This window comes from Neomonachus schauinslandi, chromosome 8, assembly GCF_002201575.2.
Source record: "Neomonachus schauinslandi chromosome 8, ASM220157v2, whole genome shotgun sequence".
Taxonomy (NCBI): domain Eukaryota; kingdom Metazoa; phylum Chordata; class Mammalia; order Carnivora; family Phocidae; genus Neomonachus; species Neomonachus schauinslandi.
The window spans coordinates 116,146,716-116,168,865 of NC_058410.1; the positions used below are offsets into that span (position 1 = coordinate 116,146,716).

Sequence of the window (22,150 nt, forward strand, 5' to 3'; positions counted from 1 at the left end):
GCTACAGAGGCCACCAAGCCCCAACCACAGGGCTCCCCCTCCCCCCAGGGGGCGTCGGACCCCTCCCAGAAAGCCTACCCCACCTGCCACGAGGTCAGCAGCCCGGCAGGCGCCCCCCTCACCAGGCCGGAGGCCCTCTCGAATTGGAGGTTCCGGCCCAGCACGGGGCCTGCCTGCCCCCTTCCGACGCCCAGCTCGGCAGGCAGCTCCCCCCACTGCCCGGGCCCCCCCCAGGACCAGAGGAAGCGGTTACCGGCAGGTAGAGCCGGGGCATCTAGATCTGTGCCCCCAAACCTCTATGACCTTGGAGATTTACTCTCCCCAAACTGTACCCCCTCCAAAGGGGCTGCAAGATCTGAGATTACCCCCACCCCCCCCAGTACAGACAGACAGTGCCCACAGTGGGGGACAAGGTGCTGCTTTGCCTCCCCTCCCGCTAACCTCTCTCCTTCCTTTCCGCCCCATGTTACTCTTCTCCCCGTTCTCCTTGGGGTTAGGACCCCTCCCCAGGTGAAGAGGAAGGAATCCTGGAATCAAGCCCCTTGCCACCCCCTGAGGAGGTAACTCCATCCCCCACCCTCACGCTAGCTGGGGGCAGTGGGCATCTGTGACCCACTCCCCTTGCCCCATGTCATCTCAGTGAATTAGCTCTTTCTCTGGCTGGAGGGCTCCTTGTCATATCCAACTGTGGTCTTCCAGTCACTCCAGACCTGTCGACCTGCTTGTCTTTTTAAGTACAGCCATTTTTCTTCAGTGTCCATGTCTCCTTCCATTATTCTTTGATTCTGGAACAACTTCTTCCCCATGTTGGTGTCAAAAGGTTTTCATCATATTTCTGTTCCCCGGAGTTTTCTGTCCATGTTGTCACTTTTTCTGTTCTCTGTTTTTCCATCCATTTCTTTGATTATTCTCTGGACTCCTTTGTCTACCATTATCTCCACAGACTGTCTCCTCTGTGTCCAGCCCTCCGGCCACCCTTCGTCCTTCTTGTAATTCATCATTTCTTCCCACCAGTCCCATTTTTGGGGCATCCCTCATCATTTGGGGCCTTTGATGGCCCTCCCCTTTCTGTACAACCACCTCCCTCGCTCTTCTTGGGAGAAAAACTCCAGTCCCAGTTATCCTCAGATTCCTTTGGGCCAGAAGTTGCCACACTGTCGGGTCCAAGGAAAACCTCCTCTCAGCCCTAATGCCCCCATCTACCCCTCTCCCTCCCCATCCCTGGGAAGGAGCAGACAGATCTCCAGGTCCCCTCCACAGCCGACAGGTTCCTGACAGAGGAATATGGGGAGGGTGGCACAGACCCCCCATCAGGGCCCTACGATTACACCTATGGCTATGGGGACGATTATCGTGAGGAGACGAAGCTTGGCCCTGCCCTGTCTGCGGAGACAGCCCCCTCGGGAGCCGTAAGTGAAAGGAGCTCCTCTTCCATTCTTGACCTCCAGTGGGAGCTGTAAGAATTGCTTCCTGTTGTTTCTGATTATTGTCTATTGGCTGCAAGCTACTTCCCATTGATGATTTGCCTTTTTCTGTTCACATAAGATGTATATGTTGCTTGAAAGGATGACTTTCTGCTTTCCCTTGCCAAATATCTTGCCCTGTGACACCTCATGGGTCCTTCTGCCCAGGGCAATTGGGATTTTTTTTTTTTCTTTTTTAATCCTATGGCCACTTCCTGTCTTTCTTGGCCGCCTTCTGTCTCAATCAAGCTGTATTTCATAAAGCTTTTGGCCAATAATCCCCTACTTTTTGTCCATTGTCAGTTTTGTCTCCATCATTTCTTCTTGGTAAAAACAATTTCTTATCCATGTTGCTGCCAAATGATCTAACTTCCTATGTCATGTTTTCTAACTTACAGGTCACCCCCTGTCTGTCCTTTCCTGTCTTCCTTGGCCATGGCATCCATCTTGGTGACTGTGACAATTTGTACTGAAAGGGACTTATTTATGTTTTGGCTCTAGTTTTTCATGCTGTCTTGTAACAATTTCCTTTGCTAATAAGCCACTTCCTGTGTGTCTCAGGTCATCCAAATCATAAAGTCTCCATTGTGGGCCTAGATATTTATCATGGCTACTTCCTGTGTGTACTAGCCTTGATGTTCGTGTTTTCTGGAAGAATTGCCTTTCGTTGTCATAATCCCCTTTCCAGGAGTCACTTTTTGTCTGTTTTGTGAACTTCTTCTTTCTCTTGGTCGTGGTAGCCATGTTGTTGTTGAAGGTCCACTTCCTGGATCTTCTTTTCTTGGCTGCTTCCTGTCTGTCCAACCATTTCCTGTTTGTCCAGTTCATTTCTAGCCATCTTGGCCATGTTTAATTTTTCTTGGCCCTGGCATCATTCTTGCTTCCAAGTGTTTGTCCCTTTGAAATGTCTCCCTTAATTGTTTCCCATGTCTTCAACCACTCCCTCTCAGTTGGGAAATTTCCTATCTACTCCATTCATCTTTTGCTTGCCTTGCAATTAGAGCTGCCTCCTCTACCCTGCTGCCTCGTCCCACAATTTCCTTCTCTAATATTGCCACCCTTGACCCTGTGCTGCCTTTCCCTTTTGCTGATTTCTGGAAATTTGGGGTTGATCTGGGATATGGGAGAGTTTGGAAATTCATCACTGCTGTTTGGTCAGGATGGAGGTGGAGGGGTGCATTCTGAAGATTTTTGTTGGGAGAGTTGGGGGCTGGTGGGGAATGATTTCCATTCTTCCCATCCTAATCTTGGTTCTGGCCTTAGTGTTGGGGGTGGGCATCTGAGAAGTGTGGAAAAGAAGGAACTGGTGGGCTTGGAGTATAAATGAGGGCCAGAGGAAGGGTGTAGTGTCCTTGCTGGGAGAGGAACTGGGGGTCTGCTCTGGGGCTTGAGCAATAGCCCAAGAGCTATATTTTTCCAAACACCAGTTATGAGGTCTGACTTTGGGATATCAGTGGGGACTGCCCTCCAATTCTACTTAGAGTATGGATGTTTAACCTCTGGAGAGTTTTTAACTTGTGAACCCCTTGAAATTCTAAGAAAAATTCTGTGCACAAGGGTATATACTTTTTCTTTCCTGGAAAAGACTTTTTGGATTATATCAGATTCTCATATGGATCCATGCCCTCCCTTCAAACCCCAATAAAAATCAATCCACAACCTTAGAGAGATGCTTATTTGGTGGATTGCAGTAAGGGTGAGGTAGTTGATAGTTTCTTAAAGTTCTAAGAATTCCTGGAGTCAGAGAGCATTTGGGGAATAGGGTAGGGTCCTCCAGAAGAGGGTTTGGGAAGGTTGGGGGGGGTGGTTGGAATTCCAGGAAGGGTGTGAAGAGGTCGTTAGGGAGATGAGGAAGTTTGTTTGCTAAGATGGGGCTGGGAATTGGGAGGTGGAGAGCCATGAGGTCTCCTTGGAAGGCCTGGGAGGTCTGCGAAGAGGGAGTCTTAGAGGAGGGCTGGGAGATTTTACAGGTCGGGTTGGGGAGGTCTCCAGAGAATCTGAGAGTGAAAGAAGGTGGGAGTTGGGATGGGGGCAGTCCTGGTGTCCTGGCTGCTCACAGGCCCCACTGGGGGTTACATGTGTGTCTCCTTCAGGCTGCCCGTGGACCCCGGGGGCTGAAGGGAGAGAAGGGGGAGCCTGCGGTGCTGGAACCTGTAAGTCACTGTTGGTCACTGAGCTGGAGGCAGGGGAAAGAAGAAAAGGAGGTGGGGGTGCTAGCCCTGTAGCCTCTGACTTTTAACCTTTGGCTCTACAGGGTATGCTAGTGGAGGGGCCTCCTGGCCCAGAAGGCCCTGCGGTAAGTGTAGCTGTGACCCATTAGCCTCCACTCTTTTCTCAGAGACCCTTCTTACAAACTCATCTATGCCTTGTCCACATATGCCCAGGCCTCCTTCTCAGAACTCTGGAGAATCCTTCCAAAGCTTCCCAGATCCTCAAATCTCTTTTGTAGAGACCACCCCTCAGCCACATACCCCTCTTCTATCTGAATGCCCACACCTGACCCACTCCTTTTTTGTTCTTCAGGGGTTGATTGGTCCCCCTGGCATCCAGGGCAACCCAGGCCCAGTTGGAGACCCTGGCGAGAGGGTAAGGGAGTAGCGTGTGTGTGGGGAGGGGGGCGGGGGGAGGACTGCAGAGGAGCCTCTGGTACCCAACAGGGGCACCAAGCTCAGTAATTCCTCATTAACTGTCTGACTAATGAACAAGGGGCTGGTGTGGTCCCCAGCACCCAGAAAGGAGGACAGGCTCTGGTTGGGGAGCAGAGTAATCTGTTGTCTCACCCTCATTTTTCTGTATGGGGGTGGGAGGGTTCAAGAAAGGTGTAGAGAAGTCTATATTTATTCTGTAGAGGGCTTCACAATGATGCCAGGACCCTAACATTCCCTAACTGTCACCTATCCTCATTTTCTCCCTATTCCAGGGCCCCCCTGGCCGAGCAGGGCTCCCTGGATCGGATGGGGCCCCTGGCGCTCCTGGCACATCTCTCATGCTCCCAGTGAGTTGTCTTCTGGGCTTTGGAATGGGAAGGGCAGGGGAATTGTATTCTGTCACCAAGAACCAGAAGACCAGGAAAGCTAAGGAGGAGTCTCTAAAGACCACCAACACAAAGAGATTGATCTTTGAGGTGGATGGACTAGGGACTCATTAGATGACCTAGAACCAAACATGAATCATCTAGAACTGGGCAGAAAATCCCACATTTCAGGGACTGTAGAACCAAAGGAAAGTTTTTTCTGGAGGAAGAAGCCAGAGAGTGGGGGAGGGAGACAGGAGTAGAGTTTCTGAAAACCTCTACATGATTATCTGAAAACCTTCCGTGGGAGACACTGGACGAGGGCATGGGGTGGGGGGTGTCCCTGAACCTGGGAGATGGGGCAGAAGTGCTGGATGAAGCTTTTGGCTGGGAGGGTCACATGGGTTTCCTGGAAGAGAATCTGGACCTTTCTTTTTCTCTGCCCCTCAGTTCCGGTTTGGCAGTGGTGGGGGTGACAAGGGCCCTGTGGTGGCATCCCAAGAGGCTCAGGCCCAGGCAATTCTGCAGCAGGCACGTGTAAGTAAGGCTGGAGGGGATGTTGGTGAAGGGAGGGGTATGGAGGGCAAGTGAAGACTTCAGGAGGGGTTGGAAGGGTAGGTTGGAGTAAATGTGGGGCAGGGTAAGGTCTGGGTTGGTTTGGGGCTGAGAGGGAGGTTAGGGAGAATACAAGGCAGTAGAATGAGGATTAGGAGTGGAAAGGTGAATTTGGAACGTGTACTGGGGTTGGGAGTTCTCCTGCTGCTTCTTCCTCAGCTCTGCTATGTCCCCTGCCCCCCTAGCTGGCGCTCCGGGGACCCCCTGGCCCCATGGGATACACAGGCCGCCCTGGACCCTTGGTGAGTGTGTTGGATATTGGGGTAGGGAGTTCTTTATTTGTGTGTCGGGGTACGGATAGTTCTGGAAAGGGACCAAGTTGAAAGTTATTTTGCTACTTTGGGGGAGGGCTTTGAAGTCATTGTTGGGTGTGTCCTTCAACATAGCCACTCTCTCTTCTCTGTCACAGGGACAACCTGGGAGCCCTGGCCTGAAGGGAGAATTGGGAGACCTAGGACCTCAGGTGACAAGCCCCACCCATCTGATCCCCCATCCAGTGCCTCCCTTTCCAACTATGCCCTTTAACTCTGCCCCTGAGTCTCTCTCACCAGGGCCCCAGAGGACCTCAAGGCCTCACAGGCCCTCCTGGCAAGGCTGGGCGAAGGGTGAGTGGGTGTGTGGTGGGTGTGGATGGGAGACAGGACCCAGAGTGTGGGGGACTGTGCCTCTGTTTGCTCTGACACTTCCTTTGCACCCCCAGGGCCGAGCGGGTGCTGATGGAGCCCGAGGGATGCCTGGAGAACCTGGAGTGAAGGTGACAAGCATGGGTCCCTCTCTGATGCCTATGACTTCTAGCCCCATCTAAGCTCATTGTTTTCTGGGCGTGACCAAGTTCCCAGGGTTTCCCCATGAAGTGGCACCTCCCCACTCAGGACACAGTAGGGAGGGATGGGGTGGAAAAAGAGCTAGCACCTCACTCGGGCTGCCGCTCTTCCTCTAGGGTGACCGAGGTTTTGATGGACTCCCAGGGCTACCTGGGGAGAAGGGACACTGGGTGAGTATATTGGGGGTAATGCATTGTGATGAGGGGGTAGACCTTCTGTGGAGGGGTGGGGAGGTAGGGAGCTCAAGGCAAGGGAAAGAAGCTGAGGGTCCCTGCAGGAGCTCAATGGGTGAAACCGGTTGGTTAATTGAAGAGGGTCAGTTTCTGCCTGTGCTGGGGGCTCTGAGGCCCCTCTTATCTGTTCCCCCATTTTCCAGGGTGATACTGGTGCCCAGGGCCTTCCTGGCCCCCCTGGTGAGGATGGAGAGCGGGTAAGTATTGTGGCCAGGGCAGGGGCTCAGTATGGGAGAGGCGTGGAGGATGAGGCTGATTCACCATGTCCTCCTCCTCCAGGGAGATGATGGAGAGATTGGGCCTCGAGGACTGCCTGGAGAGTCGGTGAGTGTCCAGGGGGTCAAGGGTGGGGCTCTGAGGATGCCAAGGGAGGGATATGGACACAAAAGGGACATATTATCTCTTGCCCATGCATGTCATATCTTCCCCTCACCTGATTGCAGGGACCTCGAGGTCTCCTTGGCCCCAAAGGCCCACCTGGTATTCCTGGACCCCCGGTATGTGACTATCCCTGGCTTCTGACCTTGACCTCACCCCCTGACCTTTCCAACTCTCCACCTTTCCTAGCTGCCTCTCCTCCCCTACATTTAGTTCTCCCTCCCTGGCCCCCCCTCACTCTGCTCCAGCCTTTAATCCTAGGTGCCCTTGCAGGGTTCTATGGTACAGTGCACCAAAGGCTCTGAGCATAGCTTAAAAAAAAAAATCCTCAAAGAAACAAAACAAAAGCCCACAAACCCACAGACCCATAGACCCACGCCCTGTGGATCTGGGCCGGCTATGTTTACTTAGGTTTGGGATGGACTGGAGGTCTGACCAATGTGAGGTTGCCCTGTCCCACCCTCTGGAGTGGCTGGGCCTCCCAGAAACCACAGGTCCTTCCAGGGCCCAGGCCCCACCTTCCAGCCTACTCACACCCCTCTCATGTTTCAGGGAGTCCGAGGCATGGATGGTCCCCATGGTCCCAAAGGGAGCTTGGTGAGTAATGGGCATGGAGAACCTTAGCCAAGGTCCTGTTTCCTTGGTGACCATTTTGACCCCCTGCCTGCTTCTGGTTCTTGTGCCCCTGCTGTCCCAGCTAGGACTCAGCTCTCTGCCCCAAGTTTGTTCTGTCACCATCTTCTTTTGACCTCTGCCTGATTGCCTGTTTCTAGGGACCCCAGGGAGAGCCAGGACCTCCTGGACAACAGGGCACTCCTGGAACCCAGGTGAGTTGTCCTGTCCAACCCCTCCCCATCTTTAACAACTTCCCCTGGGCTTCCACAGTGGGTCACACCCTGGATAGAAATTAAGGGTCTCCAGCTCCACTGCTCATGCTCTGAATGGGGATGCTGGCTACAGGAGAAAGCAGCCCACCCCTGTGGGGCCCCTGTGACTTCTTTCTCTCTCTGTGTAGGGTCTCCCCGGGCCCCAGGGTGCCATTGGGCCTCATGGAGAGAAGGTAAGTGACTGACTGGGGGATAGGGGATGAGCTGGGAGGGGGGGTTGAAGAGAGAGCCTTAAATGTGTGGCTAGGACTTCATTCATAGTCTGATCTGGTCCCTCTTGTGGCCCTGTGCCTCCTCGTCTTCCTGCAGGGTCCTCGAGGGAAACCAGGGCTCCCTGGCATGCCTGGCTCAGATGGACCGCCGGTGAGTGGGTATCCACCTCTTAATCCAAATTCCACTTGACCCTCCACCCCAAGTGAATGACCTTCAAGTGCCTTTGGTGACTATCCACACAGTGTATCCCTGACACTGGGAGGTCACTGGTGGTGCCTGCCCCTGGTCAGTTGGCTTCATTAGGGTCATAAGGGGGAGAGGGGTTAAAGAAGTGAAGGGAGGGATGCAGGGAAGGTGACAGTGGCCAGTGGTCACATTCTCCTTCCCCTACCCCAGGGTCACCCAGGAAAGGAAGGTCCTCCTGGAACTAAAGGAAACCAGGTGAGATCTTCCATACCTGCTTTCACCCCTGAGGGAGTTTCCACCCAGTCTTGGGCCCCAAAGTCCTTGGAATTTCCTTGTCTTATCATTCACGTGGCTCTGTATTCTCGGTCCCATGCCCTGTATCCCTATTCAGACTCCAATGTTGTCTCTACCGTTTCTTCCACCCCCTGAGGCCTCCACAGTCACACCCTGAGACCCCTTTTTAGATACCTTTCTTTCTTCTTCCAGGGTCCATCTGGACCTCAGGGTCCTCTAGGATACCCGGGACCTCGAGGTGTCAAGGTAATGGACAACCAGGCTGGGAGATAAAGGACTGTGGTCGGGGGAGCCAGCTGGGGTCTCAGGAGCTTGATCCTTCCAATCTAACCTCTGTCTCTGATCTCTCTGTCTCTGTCTCCCTTCTAATTCTAGGGTGTGGATGGAATTCGTGGTCTGAAGGGTCATAAGGGTGAAAAGGTGAGAGATGTGCTCCCAGCTTCCTAGCACCTCCATCCTGTCCCACACCACCCCTTCTGCCCAGCTCTTCCCCACTTCCTTCCCTCCAGCCTGCCCTGCACTGCTCTCCAGCTCTGAAATCCACCCTTCCACCCACGTTTTCTGAAATGCTCCATCTTACCTCCTGGCCCCCCATCATCTCTGGTGACCTCTCATCCCCATCTTTCTCAGGGCGAGGATGGCTTTCCTGGGTTCAAAGGGGACATGGGCGTGAAAGGTGACAGGGTGAGTAGAAACCCACACACTGGCCCTCCAACCCTAAGTCCTGATGTTCCTCCATGTTGGAGCCCCCAATCACCAGCCTATTTCCTGAAACCCCAGACTCCCCATCTCCAGTGCTCTTCTCCCTTGGAGTCTGACCCAGCAGGATGACAGCTTGCACAGTCTGCATCCCATCAGCCTGATAGTCACATTGCTCTCCCTGTCCCTGTGGGGCTCCCTGTCCTGCAGTAGCTTCTGGCACCCTACTCCGCTTCACGGGGGTCCACCTCTCCTCTTGGGGCCCAGCCCACACCATCAGTCCCTGACACTCCCCTCTTCAACCGTCTTACCCAGGGAGAGGTTGGAGTTCCTGGTTCCAGGGGAGAAGACGGTCCCGAGGGGCCGAAGGGACGCACTGGACCCACTGGAGACCCTGGCCCCCCCGGGCTCATGGGTGAAAAGGTGACAGGGGATGGGAGGGTATGAGGGCCTGGGTCCTGGGATCAGGATGGGCTTGGGGGTGCCAACAGCTGGAGTCAATGAGTCATTTGAAGACCTCTATACATTAATTATGCTCCTCTCTGTAGAAGGCACCCCCTGGCCACTGACAGTTGGGGGTGGGGGTGGGGATATATAAGAAGTCAAGGAAAAGTCCCTGTCGTGAGAATTTACGTGGCATAGAGGTGGGGACAAGGCATGAGGCTGGCATAAGAAATGTAGGTATAAGGCAGGGTGAAAATGTGTTCAGACTCAGAGCAGCAGGAATTGCAAGAAGGGAGAGTCAAAGAGGAGGTGAGCGCAGACCTGCAGAGCTAACTCTCAGTCAGCCCTCAACGGGGGCCAACACTGCGCCTGCTTGTCCTAAGCCTCCTGTTGCGGAGAGTGTTCACTGAGGCACCAGGAGGTGAAGAGGCTTGTTAGTAACACAGCCAGTGAGGGGCATGGCATGGGTTTGAGCCCAGGCAGGCTGCAGAATCCCTGCTCCTAACCTCGGCTTCACCGCTGTCTGGGCAAGGCGGGCCCTGAAGCATCAGGAGGAAGGGGGGGTGCCAGGGGGCTTGGGGTGGTGCAGACATGGGTGGGGGGCGGAGGTGGTCCTGAGTGTGGTGTGTGCGAACCTGCAAGGGGACTGGTCTTGGTGGCCTAGGAGTGTGTGCTGGGGAAGGAGAGCTGAGGTTGACGGGTAGGAGGGGCTAGATCACGATCCTGAGGAACTTGAAGGAGCTGCGGATTTAAAGACACAGAGGAGGCAAGATCCCAGCACCAGAGTTGGGGAAAATCCACTCTCAGGAAGGAGAGATGACAAAGGCCAGGCAGCCTGTGGAGTAGGAGATGAGGGGCCAGGGGCTGGAGATTTGCTGGGGAGGCTTGCTGGGTGGGGGCTGGCTCCCGTGTCTGGGGCTTGGGGTCTCCAGGGATGGTGTGGTGTCTGACCCATCTTGCTCCTAACTGCTCCTGTCTCTCCACAGGGCAAGCTGGGTGTTCCTGGTCTGCCTGGCTACCCTGGACGCCAGGGTCCCAAGGTGATATGGTGCCCCATTTGTGACCCCTCCTCCTCTTCCCTTCTCTGACCCCCGATTCCAGGAAGCACAGACTGACAGAGCAGTGGGGGACCCTAGAACAAATTTAGCCTAGCCCCATTCTACAGATGGGGGAACCGAAGGCCAAGCAGCAGCGGGGGTTTGTCCAAGGTCACCAAGTTATTGGAAGAGCACAGGCCTCCCACCCTACTGCCTCCATCACCTCTCCTGACCCCTGCTGGCCCTCCCCTTTCCTGAGGTCTCAATTTTCTCCTTCTCCATCCTCCCCAGGGGTCCCTGGGATTTCCTGGTTTTCCTGGTGCCAGTGGAGAGAAGGGAGCCCGGGTAAGCTGGGGCAAGGGAGAGGGTGCGGAGGGCAGGCCTGTGGGTGGAATCACGCCCTGGTTGATGTGTTGTTTCTGCTTCCTTCCCGTCAGGGCCTGTCGGGGAAGTCAGGGCCTCGGGGAGAGCGGGGCCCCACGGTGAGTGCAAGGGGCAGACATGTGGCTCAAGATCCAAGGAGGTCCAACTGGGTTTTTCTGACAACTCCTCTCCCCTCTCTCTAGGGTCCCCGGGGTCAGCGGGGACCCCGAGGTGCCACTGGGAAGTCTGGCGCTAAGGTTAGTGGTCTTGGCAGGGTTCCATCTGCTGTCTGCCCCTTAGCCCAGCTCCCTGTTGACTCCTCTGACCTCCAGCAGAGCTAGAAGGCAGTGCCTCTTGCCCTCTGACTCTCTTTCCCCCCAACAGGGAACATCAGGTGGTGATGGCCCCCATGGGCCCCCCGGAGAAAGGGTGAGTACAGCTTGAGTCTCCTGTTCCCCAGTGCTCCCCAGGATCCTTAGTGGAGCCCTCGCTCTTTCACCCTGGTCGGGGGGTGAGGTGGGGGGAGCTGCACCCCGTGACCATTCTCCTGATTCAATCCGGCTCTTTCTCTAGGGTCTCCCTGGACCTCAAGGCCCCAATGGATTTCCTGGCCCCAAAGGACCTCCGGTAAGCTAACCTCTGACCTCTGACCCGCTTGGGTTCTGTGAATCCTTCTCCAACCTCCTTCCAACCCAGAGTTCACCTGACACCTGAATCCCTTCTAGGGTCCCCCTGGGAAGGACGGGCTGCCAGGACACCCAGGCCAGAGAGGAGAAGTGGTAAGTAATGCCCCGGGCCCCCTCAGACCTTCCAGAGCTGTCTGGAAGGCCCACCAGGGAGGTTCTGCTGGCAGAGTGATCATCCTGGTGCTGCTCAGACCCATGGCCAAGTGCTCCGTGGTGACTCTGCCCTTCCCCCAGGAACCTGGGATCCATCCCACAGTGTCCATGCCTGACATACTTTGACCGCTCTCTCCCCTCTTCCTCTTTCAGGGTTTCCAAGGGAAGACTGGCCCCCCTGGCCCTCCAGGGGTGGTGGGACCTCAGGTATGTCTGCCCCCTGGGGAGAGTGGGCCCCAGACCCTGGAGTCAGTTTGTCTGCCCCTCTTCTCCCTTGTCCCAATCACATGCCCCAGCCCCTGCTTTGCCTGACCTGGACGCCAGGGCTGGGATTTGGAGCAGGATCCCAACTGGGCCAGTTCTCATCTCGTGTCCCAAAGGGGCAGCTCCCCAGTGGGGACGCAGGGTGGTGCAGTTACCCCAAACTGGGGAATTACAGTGGCCTAGGAGAGCCCCAGGAATTCCCCAGTAGCTTTGGGGCGGGGATAAAGCGGGTCCAGAGGGGTCATTTTAGCGTGGCAGGGTGGCCTCTTTGGGCAGGGAAGGGGGCAGACGGTCTGAACTTGGAGTCTTTCTGTCTCTTTCTCAGGGTGCAGCAGGAGAAACCGGGCCCATGGGGGAGAGAGGTCACCCCGGCCCCCCAGGTCCCCCGGGAGAGCAGGGACTGACTGGAACAGCTGGAAAAGAAGGAACGAAGGTCAGTAAAGGGCCAGGCAGAGGGGAACTTGGGAGACCAGGGTTGGGGTGCTGAAGGGAACAGATAATTTGGGAATTGAGAAAGGCCAGAGACCTCTCTGTCCAATATAGGAGCATGGCTGTGGCTCATGACCTTTTGTTTCATCTTAGGGTGACCCTGGTCCCCCAGGGGCTCCAGGGAAGGATGGACCTGCTGGTCTGAGGGGCTTCCCAGGGGAGAGAGGCCTCCCCGGCACTGCCGTGAGTGTGATCCCTGTCTCCCAACAAGTCACGGGGCATCCTGGCGTCGCTCAGCATCACCCCCACTCCCATTCCTCCGAGTCTGTCTCCTCTCCCCTCCCCTCATCCTTCCCTGCATGTCTCTTGGACCCTCATTCTTGTAATGTCCCCCCTGCCCGTCTCACATCTGTTGCTTCAAATCTCTGGTTCCTAGGGTGGATCCGGTTTGAAGGGAAACGAAGGTCCGGCCGGTCCCCCTGGCCCTGCAGTGAGTCTGGGGGTCCTGGGGGGCAGGAGGGAGGAACCAGGAAAGAATGGGTGAGGAGGGATGAAGAGTGGCATCTGGATCTAGGCAAGGCTGGGGACTGGGCAGAGGGGGTCTAGGATCAGCCATAGTGTATTCAATTTTGGGCTATTCTCCTGAGAACCAGGGTCAGAGCTCCTCTGGGGTGGGTGGACTATGGTGTCCTCCTTGGGGGTCTGACTCCATTTCCTGTCTCAGGGCTCCCCTGGGGAGCGAGGTGCAGCAGGATCTGGGGGACCCATTGGCCCCCCGGGGCGCCCAGGCCCACAGGGTCCCCCTGGAGCCGCAGGAGAGAAAGGTGTCCCGGTGAGTGTGGGGTCCCTGGGGAGAGACACTGGGGAAGGGTCTGAGCTGTGAGCTGCTGGGCTATGGAGGGTTTCCTTTGAGGGTGAGGGTCATTTTCAGGTCATGACTCCTTTCTTCTTTTCCTACAGGGTGAGAAGGGCCCCGTTGGTCCAACTGGCCGAGATGGGGTACAGGGTCCTGTGGGGCTCCCTGGTCCTGCTGGACCCCCGGGTGTGGCAGGAGAGGATGGAGACAAGGTGTGGAACCTACAGACCCTGGGCCCAATCTTTCCAGATGAGATCGCTGACCTGGGCATGCCTCCCACCCCTATCCCTGTCTTATCCTCCCTGCCCCACCCAGGGCCTTTCTCTAAGATCTCATCTGCCTTGTCCCCGCAGGGTGAGGTGGGAGACCCCGGACAGAAGGGCACTAAAGGGAATAAAGGTGAACATGTAAGTGACCATGACTTTTGACTTCTGACTTCTGGCCTTTATTAGCCTTGTTTCTACCTGGTTTCTGTCCCTGTCTTGGTGTCTCTGACTCTCCTTTTTACCCCAGGGCCCTCCTGGACCCCCTGGACCCCTTGGTCCTGTGGGGCAACCTGGAGCAGCGGTAAGTGACTGATGTCCCGTCTGCCCCCTCCCTGCCCACCCCCCAGGGGCGCTGGCAACTTCCAGTCTGCCCTCAGTTCCCCTTTGCCCTTGGGGTTGAGCTTGGGAGTGGGGGCTCTGGGCCTGGCGCCCAGCTCAGTGTGAGGTTTGTGAATAGAGAACTCCTGACCCACGACCATCTCTGTGTCCTCGTCCCTGCCCTCCCTCCACCTCAGGGAGCAGATGGGGAGCCCGGAGCTCGGGGACCCCAGGGACACTTTGGAGTCAAAGGTGATGAAGGAACAAGAGGATTCAATGGGCCCCCAGGTCCCATTGGCCTACAGGTGGGTTGGGGGGTAGAGGCAGGGGCTGAGAGGTGGGGTCAGGATGGGTCTGATGACCATCCCCTGCTGCTGAGGACTGGGGAGGTGGGGCAGAGGACTGGGGGGCATGAGGGATCGGAGGGAAGGGCACTGGAGGCTCCGTCTACCTGGAGCTGTGCTCTGGTGGGTTGGTCATCTGGGTCTGTGCCGTGTACCCCTTGCACAGGGTTTGCCAGGCCCCTCGGGTGAGAAAGGAGAAACAGGAGATGTGGGCCCTATGGTGAGTGAGACCCCACTGACAGTGTGTGACCCTCTGGCCCTAACCCCACCTACTAGTCTCCCCCTATCCAGCTCCCCCAGCATCCCCTGCTCCCTGCATACTGCTTCCTGGCGGGGCTGCCCCCCTCCCCTGCTACCCCGCCCCTCACGATGTCTGCCTCACCCAACCCTCTGCCATTCCTGTGTGCTTAATGCTCTTTCTTTCTCCTCCGTTCCCCATCTCTGCTGTATCTCTTTTCCCCAGGGACCACCCGGCCCCCCAGGACCTCGAGGCCCAGCTGGACCCAATGGAGCTGATGTGAGTCCTCTCAGCCTCTGTCCCTTCAGATCACTCTGGCCAGTTCTGCCTCCCTTTCCCCAGACTACAAACTCTAGTCTCATCTCAGCTGCTATGAGAAGTCACCGGCCCTGGAAGGCCTCCCACTGTCTCACTGCTGTGACCTTGGGGTGCTCATTCAGGCTCTACCTCCTCCCTTAAGCAATGATTCCTACTTCTGTTCCTCTTCCAGGGTCCGCAAGGTCCCCCGGGAGGTGTTGGGAACCTGGGTCCCCCTGGAGAGAAGGTAACTGGGAAGGGGGTGAATGAATGGACTTGTCCTGGGCGGGGGGGGTATCAAGGTTGGACTTCTGCCAGTTTTGATTGGGGGTGGGGCAAAAGGGAATGAGATGTGGGGAATATCAAGATTTTTTTGGGAAAGGAGGTTTTTGACCCGAGTCTCCTTGCAGGGGGAGCCAGGAGAGTCAGGAGCTCCAGGGGTCCAGGGTGAGCCAGGTGTCAAGGTGAGTGAAATCTCTGAGGCCTTGCTCCCTAATCCCCATCACCCTCCTCAACACCAGCTCCCGGTTGCTGTGACCTCCCGGAGCTGGAGCGTCTCCAAAGCCCAGGAGCCTGTTCTCCTAATCCTCTGTGAGGCTGGACCCCTGGGTCTGAGTGAGCCCCATGCTCTTTCTTTGAAGGGAAGCAGGACCAGAGGACTCCCTATGGGCTTGACTTTCTGTGTGCATCCCCCTGTCACTGAGGGGGTGGAGGGGAGGCTGAAGGTGTCTTGGAAGCAGGGGCTGCGTCCTTGATCTTCAAGACCCCTTTGGGACCATCTGTACCCTCTACTCATCCTTCAGGGCCCACGTGGGGAGCGTGGGGAGAAAGGAGAGTCGGGGCAGCCAGGAGAGGCAGGACCACCAGGGCCTAAAGGCCCCACCGGTGATGATGGCCCCAAAGGGAACCCTGTGAGTTTGGGGGGAGGGGCTGGGAAGAGGGCCTTGTGAATGAGAGACCTGGGAATGTGGGTGTGTGTGAGTGGGAGGGTCTTGCAGTAGGGGGAACCCAAGAATGGGGGGCCATTTGGGTGGAAGGCTCTGGGAATGAGGTCTCCTGGGAGGGATGTTTGGGATCTGAAATCCAGAGAGAGAAAGTGAGAGATGCCTTCTAATTAATTCCCTGAAAGCATCAGAAAGCATGAAGTGCATGAGGTGAGGAAGAGAGAGTGCGGGAGACTATCTCCCCAGGGTGTGCAGGTGGGTATGGCCTGCAGAAAGGGAGAATGTGACATGTGCCCTGGGGCTCTGTGTTGGCTCTGGAGGCTTAGGGGGTTGTGACCTTGACCCTGTTCTCCACATTAGGGTCCTGTTGGTTTTCCTGGTGATCCCGGCCCTCCTGGAGAAGGTGGCCCTCGGGTGAGTCTTCCCTAGGGAGGAGAAGGGGGAGAGAGGGTGGGCTCCTGTACAGGGCCTTCATGCGGCTGATGGGCTTGAGTGGGGGAAGCTGGGGGTATGGCAGGGCAGGCAGAGGGATGAGAGGATTGGCAGTTTTGGGGCTGATGCCAGCCAGGTTGGGGCAACCCCTGACCTTGCTTCATCCCTGCAGGGCCAGGATGGTGCGAAGGGTGACCGAGGAGAGGACGGCGAGCCAGGACAGTCTGTGAGTGACCAGTGACCCCTCCCTCCACCACCGAGTCCAAGCCTTCAGGCCCATTACCCCCTTTTTATACCCTGCTCCTGAAGGGTCCATTGGCTGGAGGCTAAACACTCACCCACCCCTATTCCTCCCTCCATAGGGATCCCCTGGTCCCACTGGGGAGAATGGACCCCCTGGACCACTTGGAAAGCGGGTAAGTGAGGTGGACATCTGGGACCTTGAGGGGCAGTCCTTGGGCAAGGTAGATGGAGGATGGGGCAGTGGCAGATGGGATGGTCAGGGGGGTGCCTGGGGATGGGGTGCATGTGCGTGAACATTTGTATTTGTAAGTGTGCCGTGTATAAGTGAGTATGTCTGTTCCTGGGTATGTTCTTGCAGGGGGGCGGGGTGGGGGTAGTACTCATCAACTGATCAGAATGCACCCTGGAGGAAGGGGCTAGCTTTCCCGGAGGGCCCCTGCTAGGCTAAGGATTAACCCTCTAGTTGCTGGGGTAGAAGGTGGCGCACTAGATGGTGTGTGGGCAAGTGACTCTTTGCTGAATACACAGAGCTCCTCAGTATTTTAACAACTGGTACAGCTGTACCAGCTCATCTGTCAATCAGCTCCTGTGACTCTGTTGGTGCGTGCACAAGTGTGTGTGTGTGTGTGTGTGTGTGTGTGCAGGGGGAAAGTAGCTGAGCCTGGAGACTCACTACCTCATTGACTTTTCCTTCCTGTCTCCATCTGCAGGGTCCTGCTGGCTCGCCTGGTCCTGAGGGGCGGCAAGGAGAGAAGGGAGCCAAGGTGAGGGCGAGGCTATCCTGGATGCTGGAATATTCCCTCTATCTCCTGGCACCTCTGGTTCCTCAGATTCCTCTCTCCAGATGTCTACCCCATGCTGAGCCTCTTGTCTCGAGGGAGGTTCCCTGTACTTATTCCTGTTCCTGCTCCAGGAGCTCCTGGGGTTTGGCGCCTCCTCTCTGCCTCATCCTGTCCACCTTGGACCCCCCCTACCCCCACCCGTACCCCTTTCCTTTGCCCTTTAAGACTCATTCCTTGTACATGTTTCAGGGGGATCCTGGTGCTGTGGGTGCCCCAGGGAAGACAGGTCCTGTGGGTCCAGCAGGCCCAGCAGGGAAACCTGGTCCTGATGGTCTAAGGGGACTCCCGGGCTCAGTGGTGAGTCATGGAGCAGAGAGGCTTGGCTGGGGGTAGGAGGGGTCTGGGGCCTTTGGAGGGGTGCCTGTGTGGGGACAGTTCTCCTGATCTCTGTGGTCCCCTTGAATCTGCAGGGTCAGCAAGGCCGTCCTGGGGCCACAGGCCAGGCGGGGCCTCCAGGTCCTGTGGTGAGTGACTCTGGATTAGGTGGGGTGGGTGGGGGTGAGGATGGTGGTGCCCTTGGGCAGTGGGCATCCAGCTGAAGCCCTGGAGGAAGTGGGAAATGGCGGTGGGGAGAGCTTGTTCCCACCTTTCCATGGAGAGAGTGACTTCCTGTCTCCTCACAGGGGCCCCCGGGGCTTCCTGGCCTTCGAGGTGATGTTGGAGCCAAGGGCGAGAAGGTGAGTGACAGACATGCGGCCAGGTATCTCCCCTCAACCTCACCCCGGAAGCCTATGGGGACCCTGAGTGCCTACCACTGTGCTCAGGCCTCCAGCACCGAGGGGGTTCTTACTCAGCATCTTACCCAGCATCTTTGGGGGTCCTTACTCAGTGAGGATTGTTCACAGGCCCTGCTCTGTCCTCAGGCCCTGTGCCCAAGTCTCTCTTGTCTTCTGGGCTCTGACCCCTGTGGGCTTTCTCTTCTGCACCCACGTGTCTCCTCTCTGCCTCCCCCGACCACCTGTCCGTTCTCCAGGGTCACCCAGGTCTCATCGGACTGATCGGGCCCCCTGGGGAGCAGGGAGAGAAGGGTGATCGGGGACTTCCTGGCCCTCAGGGCTCTGCTGGACAGAAGGGAGAGACGGTGAGGACATGGTCTTGGAAGGTCTGGGTGGATGAGTGTGGGGATTTGTGTTGGGGGTGGAAGGGAGGAGGTGGAGACTCAGCTGGGGGGTAAGGGAGGGGGTGTGGAGGAGGACCCAGTTGAACCATGCCCCTCTCCTTCCTAGGGTATCCCGGGAGCATCTGGTCCTATTGGTCCTGGAGGGCCTCCTGGCCTCCCCGTGAGTACCCCATCTGTTCCTCACTAAATCCCCTCAACCCCACTACTCCCCGCTCCATAATCCCCCAATGGCTTCCATGGCAACCACCAGCCTAAGCAGAATAGGCCCCAGTGTCCTCCATATGTCCTCACACCTGCAGTGTTCCCCCCGATCCTTCCAGGGCCCCCCGAATATCCCCGTGGTCCCTCACGCCTGCCCCTCCCTCCTGCTGTAAAGCCAGGGTCCTGTGGACTCATGATTTAGCCTCTCCATTCCTCCACGTCCCAACCGTCCCCTGTGGTGACCGTCTCTCTCTTGTTCCTCATTTCACAGGGACCTGCTGGCCCCAAAGGAGCCAAAGGAGCCACAGTGAGTGACCCCCAGGCAGCTGTGAGCTCTGTCCCCTTCCCCCAGCTGGACTTGACGCTTTCTCTCCAGGGCAAACATGCTCCCTCCAGTGGAGCTCCTCATTCCCAGCCCAGAGACTGACTTGACCCTTCTGGGGCCTTGATTGCACGCGTGACCCCTTGACTCCTCCATGACCTCATTTACTCCTTTGGCAGGGCCCAGCTGGACCCAAGGGAGAGAAGGGCATCCAGGGTCCTCCAGGACACCCGGTGAGTTACATGTCAGGGCCTGCTTCTCTGCCTCGGCCTCTCTGTCTCCGTGTTTCTCAGCTTCCCCCTCCTATCAACCTTGTCTCTCACCTTCTCCATCCGTCCCTCCAACCAGGGCCCCCCGGGCGAGGTGATCCAGCCCCTGCCCATCCAGATGCCCAAGAAGACTCGGCGCTCGGTGGACGGAAGCCGCCTTATGCAGGAGGATGAGGCCATACCGACTGGGGGGGCTCCGGGCAGTGCTGGGGGGCTGGAGGAGATCTTTGGCTCTCTTGACTCCCTGCGGGAGGAGATTGAGCAGATGAGGCAGCCGACAGGGACCCAGGACAGCCCCGCTCGCACCTGCCAGGACCTGAAGCTCTGCCACCCGGAGCTGCCTGACGGTCAGTGCCCACCTCAGGAAACAGCGTAACAACAGAATGAAAAGCAGAATGGACGCAGGGACTTCTTGGGGAAGGTGTGGGATAGGGGTGAGGGTCCAGGGGCTTGGAGCAGCAGCTCTTTACCAACTAGGTCAGAAGGCTTTCAACATTTAACAACTGATCTGGTCCTACCGGCGCGTGCCGGCTCACAATCAGCCCGCTGTCTACAGGAAGTGACAAACATGCACACGTGTACACACGTGTTTGCATTTACAGACGGGCATGCGTGCGAATCTACGACCACATATACCGACGTGAGGGAGTCAGTGCTCCTGCCTCCTCCGTCGGGAGCCTGGGGGTACTGCTGCAGGGAGGGGTGCCACAGGCGAAGTAGGGTGGGCAGCGTTGTGGGGTTCTGGGGGACAGTGGGACCTGGAGACTGAGGTCATGGTGGGGAGGGGTGGTGGGGAGGGTGGGGGGGTTAGAGCAGCGGGGTGGGGAGTGGGAAGGGGAGCAAGGAGCGTCTTGGGTCCCACCTGTGGGGGCCCTGACCCTTCCCTCTCCCTCACCCAACAGGAGAGTACTGGGTCGACCCCAACCAGGGCTGTGCTCGGGATGCCTTCCGGGTTTTCTGCAACTTTACAGCGGGGGGGGAAACATGTGTGACCCCCAGGGATGACGTCACGCAAGTGAGAGCTGGCCCCTCACTTCCTCCCCTGCCTCACTCACAGTCCCAGTGGCTTCTGGGATTCTGGGACAGGCGCTCTGGCCCTACAGAACCTGCTGCCCCTTCTTTCCTTGACTCTTCACTTCTCACCACCAGCCCGCCACTGCTCACTTTGTCTCCTTCCCTTGACAACCCAAGACAAAGCTTGCCTTTTGTTTACCCTCAGTCAGTCCCCGGCTCCTGCTTTGGCCCCTCATTCTCCCCCAGCCCTTTCTGCCTGCCCCCGTTCCCTGCCCGTGACCCTCCCCGTGACCCTGGCCCGGGGTCCCCGCTTCCGTAGACGCTCCGCAAGCCCTGCTCTGTCTGCCCCTCACTCGCTGGCCTCTCTCCTGCCAGTTCTCTTACGTGGACTCAGAAGGCTCCCTGGTCGGTGTGGTCCAGCTCACCTTCCTGCGGCTCCTCAGCGTCTCAGCCCACCAAGATGTCTCGTACCCCTGCTCTGGGGTGGCCCAAGATGGTCCCCTGAAGCTCCGGGGGGCCAATGAGGATGAGCTGAGCCTGGAGACCAGCCCCTATGTCAAGGAATTCAGAGACGGCTGTCAGGTGGGAAGCAGGAAGAGCTGGGCGGGGGGGTGCATCCTGGAGTCAGGCTGCTGGAAGACCCTTTGGGCAGAGGCACCCAGGAAGAGCAGGAGCATTCCCACTTCTTTGTGTCAGATACACCCGAGGGAGCGCTGGCAGGGGCGAGGAGGGTGGGGCTCACCTCTGGGCACACACCAGCATCACCCAGAGTGAGCCACGCAGGCTCGTGCACATGTTCACACGGGTTGTGCGACAGAGGCATGCAGGGGTGCAGATCACCCCCCGGCCTGTGAAGGCGCGGGAGCACACAGACACCCACAGTCTGTACATACACCCCCAGCGTTGCCTGGCCAGGGTCACCCAGGCATACACATGGGGAATCAGGTCAGATATTGTCACAGTTACACCACAGACACCTGTTTACACATCCCTGTGGGGTGACCCAGACTCGCACAACCACCACAGTGGATAATCTCAAAGACAAACCCAAAGCCTCAGGGACTGGCTTGTGAGCCCATGTGCGTGTGTGCGTACACACGTGCACACGTACACGCATATCCAATCTTCCTAGCTTTCCCAGTCCTGACTCTGGGAGAAATTTGAGGAAGGAAATCTAGCAAGTCTGACCACGTGACAAGGATTGGGCGCTCAGCGGAGAGGCGAGCCTGGGCCCGAGGCTGGGGCATCTGTGGGGTGTGCGCGCGCCTCCACCACGCTCACTGCTCCCTCTCCCCCTTCTCCCCCCAAGACACAGCAAGGCCGGATGGTGCTGGAGGTGCGGACACCGGTGGTGGAGCAGCTCCCAGTGCTGGACGCCTCCTTCTCAGACCTGGGGGCCCCCCCTCGGCGGGGAGGGCTGCTGCTGGGGCCCGCCTGCTTCATGGGCTAGGACCTTCTCTGTCTGACCCTGTCTGCTGAAACCAGGCCCACCTGGAATCCCACAGCATCAGCTCTGTGCCATCTCCTGAGAGGGCTCCTCACCATCTAGGGGGCTCTGGGCCAGGGCGCCGAGAGCCCCCAGTCAGGGGCAGACCAGGGGAGGGGTGAAGTGCATGTTCGGGTGCCCCAGGGGAGGGGTGGCATCTGGGGCTCTTGGCCCTCCCACCTGGAGCCTGTGACCTGTTAGACAGCCGGGACCCTTATTTAAAACTCACCTCCCAATCACCCCCAAACAAGTGGAAGAGAAGAGAAAGGACACTGTGTATTTTGTATTTAAAAGTAATTATATTAATTATTTAAAGAGTGGAGAACAAAAGAACAAAAAAAGATAGAAAAATGCCAACAAAAATCAGCAGACTTCGGAGACAGGGCTCCCCAGGGGTGAGCCCCGCACCCTCCTCCTTGCCTCAGGGCTTTCCTCAGTGACTGTGGGGGGACATTTTCAGGCCAAACCCCACCTCCCTCACAGCCCGCCTGCAGCTCCCACTGTGAATGTTGGAATATATGGTCTCCTTTGCCTCAGGGTCTGACTCTCTCTGCCCAGGGTGGGGCTTTCTCCGCTCCACCTCCCGGGTGTTTGGCTCCCTGACCCACACACTGGCTGTCTCTCACTTGGTCTGGGGCTTGCAGGACCTGCCTGCGACTTGGGGAGCAGGTCACACCCCCCAGGGGGAACTGGAAGGGTGAGGGGTGAGAGCAGGGCCTGTATTCAGTACTATTGAAATATGGAAATTCATCCTTATGAGCTCATCAATCCCGTGGC

General features: G+C 57.3%; 1 protein-coding gene across 1 annotated transcript in view; it reads left to right on the forward strand.

Annotated features, from left to right (window-relative positions):
- The window catches only part of COL11A2 (collagen type XI alpha 2 chain), a 28,063-nt gene extending 6,726 nt beyond the window's left edge, over window positions 1-21,337 (forward strand). Inside the window, exons 7-66 of the mRNA XM_021684541.1 lie at window positions 498-560; window positions 1,230-1,409; window positions 3,557-3,616; window positions 3,718-3,759; window positions 3,987-4,049; window positions 4,384-4,458; window positions 4,927-5,013; window positions 5,277-5,333; window positions 5,501-5,554; window positions 5,643-5,696; window positions 5,792-5,845; window positions 6,032-6,085; window positions 6,292-6,345; window positions 6,428-6,472; window positions 6,592-6,645; window positions 7,079-7,123; window positions 7,300-7,353; window positions 7,542-7,586; window positions 7,723-7,776; window positions 8,023-8,067; window positions 8,299-8,352; window positions 8,482-8,526; window positions 8,737-8,790; window positions 9,121-9,228; window positions 10,236-10,289; window positions 10,578-10,631; window positions 10,724-10,768; window positions 10,853-10,906; window positions 11,034-11,078; window positions 11,223-11,276; window positions 11,375-11,428; window positions 11,642-11,695; window positions 12,078-12,185; window positions 12,335-12,424; window positions 12,618-12,671; window positions 12,906-13,013; window positions 13,142-13,249; window positions 13,391-13,444; window positions 13,551-13,604; window positions 13,819-13,926; window positions 14,132-14,185; window positions 14,429-14,482; window positions 14,694-14,747; window positions 14,911-14,964; window positions 15,304-15,411; window positions 15,805-15,858; window positions 16,049-16,102; window positions 16,239-16,292; window positions 16,830-16,883; window positions 17,151-17,258; window positions 17,372-17,425; window positions 17,585-17,638; window positions 17,935-18,042; window positions 18,188-18,241; window positions 18,554-18,589; window positions 18,784-18,837; window positions 18,953-19,220; window positions 19,776-19,888; window positions 20,263-20,469; window positions 21,197-21,337. Of these exons, the coding sequence (XP_021540216.1) occupies window positions 498-560; window positions 1,230-1,409; window positions 3,557-3,616; window positions 3,718-3,759; window positions 3,987-4,049; window positions 4,384-4,458; window positions 4,927-5,013; window positions 5,277-5,333; window positions 5,501-5,554; window positions 5,643-5,696; window positions 5,792-5,845; window positions 6,032-6,085; window positions 6,292-6,345; window positions 6,428-6,472; window positions 6,592-6,645; window positions 7,079-7,123; window positions 7,300-7,353; window positions 7,542-7,586; window positions 7,723-7,776; window positions 8,023-8,067; window positions 8,299-8,352; window positions 8,482-8,526; window positions 8,737-8,790; window positions 9,121-9,228; window positions 10,236-10,289; window positions 10,578-10,631; window positions 10,724-10,768; window positions 10,853-10,906; window positions 11,034-11,078; window positions 11,223-11,276; window positions 11,375-11,428; window positions 11,642-11,695; window positions 12,078-12,185; window positions 12,335-12,424; window positions 12,618-12,671; window positions 12,906-13,013; window positions 13,142-13,249; window positions 13,391-13,444; window positions 13,551-13,604; window positions 13,819-13,926; window positions 14,132-14,185; window positions 14,429-14,482; window positions 14,694-14,747; window positions 14,911-14,964; window positions 15,304-15,411; window positions 15,805-15,858; window positions 16,049-16,102; window positions 16,239-16,292; window positions 16,830-16,883; window positions 17,151-17,258; window positions 17,372-17,425; window positions 17,585-17,638; window positions 17,935-18,042; window positions 18,188-18,241; window positions 18,554-18,589; window positions 18,784-18,837; window positions 18,953-19,220; window positions 19,776-19,888; window positions 20,263-20,469; window positions 21,197-21,337 (4,335 nt within the window). The remainder of the gene's footprint in view (window positions 1-497; window positions 561-1,229; window positions 1,410-3,556; window positions 3,617-3,717; window positions 3,760-3,986; window positions 4,050-4,383; window positions 4,459-4,926; window positions 5,014-5,276; window positions 5,334-5,500; window positions 5,555-5,642; window positions 5,697-5,791; window positions 5,846-6,031; window positions 6,086-6,291; window positions 6,346-6,427; window positions 6,473-6,591; window positions 6,646-7,078; window positions 7,124-7,299; window positions 7,354-7,541; window positions 7,587-7,722; window positions 7,777-8,022; window positions 8,068-8,298; window positions 8,353-8,481; window positions 8,527-8,736; window positions 8,791-9,120; window positions 9,229-10,235; window positions 10,290-10,577; window positions 10,632-10,723; window positions 10,769-10,852; window positions 10,907-11,033; window positions 11,079-11,222; window positions 11,277-11,374; window positions 11,429-11,641; window positions 11,696-12,077; window positions 12,186-12,334; window positions 12,425-12,617; window positions 12,672-12,905; window positions 13,014-13,141; window positions 13,250-13,390; window positions 13,445-13,550; window positions 13,605-13,818; window positions 13,927-14,131; window positions 14,186-14,428; window positions 14,483-14,693; window positions 14,748-14,910; window positions 14,965-15,303; window positions 15,412-15,804; window positions 15,859-16,048; window positions 16,103-16,238; window positions 16,293-16,829; window positions 16,884-17,150; window positions 17,259-17,371; window positions 17,426-17,584; window positions 17,639-17,934; window positions 18,043-18,187; window positions 18,242-18,553; window positions 18,590-18,783; window positions 18,838-18,952; window positions 19,221-19,775; window positions 19,889-20,262; window positions 20,470-21,196) is intronic.
- The last annotated feature ends 813 nt before the right edge of the window (window positions 21,338-22,150 follow it).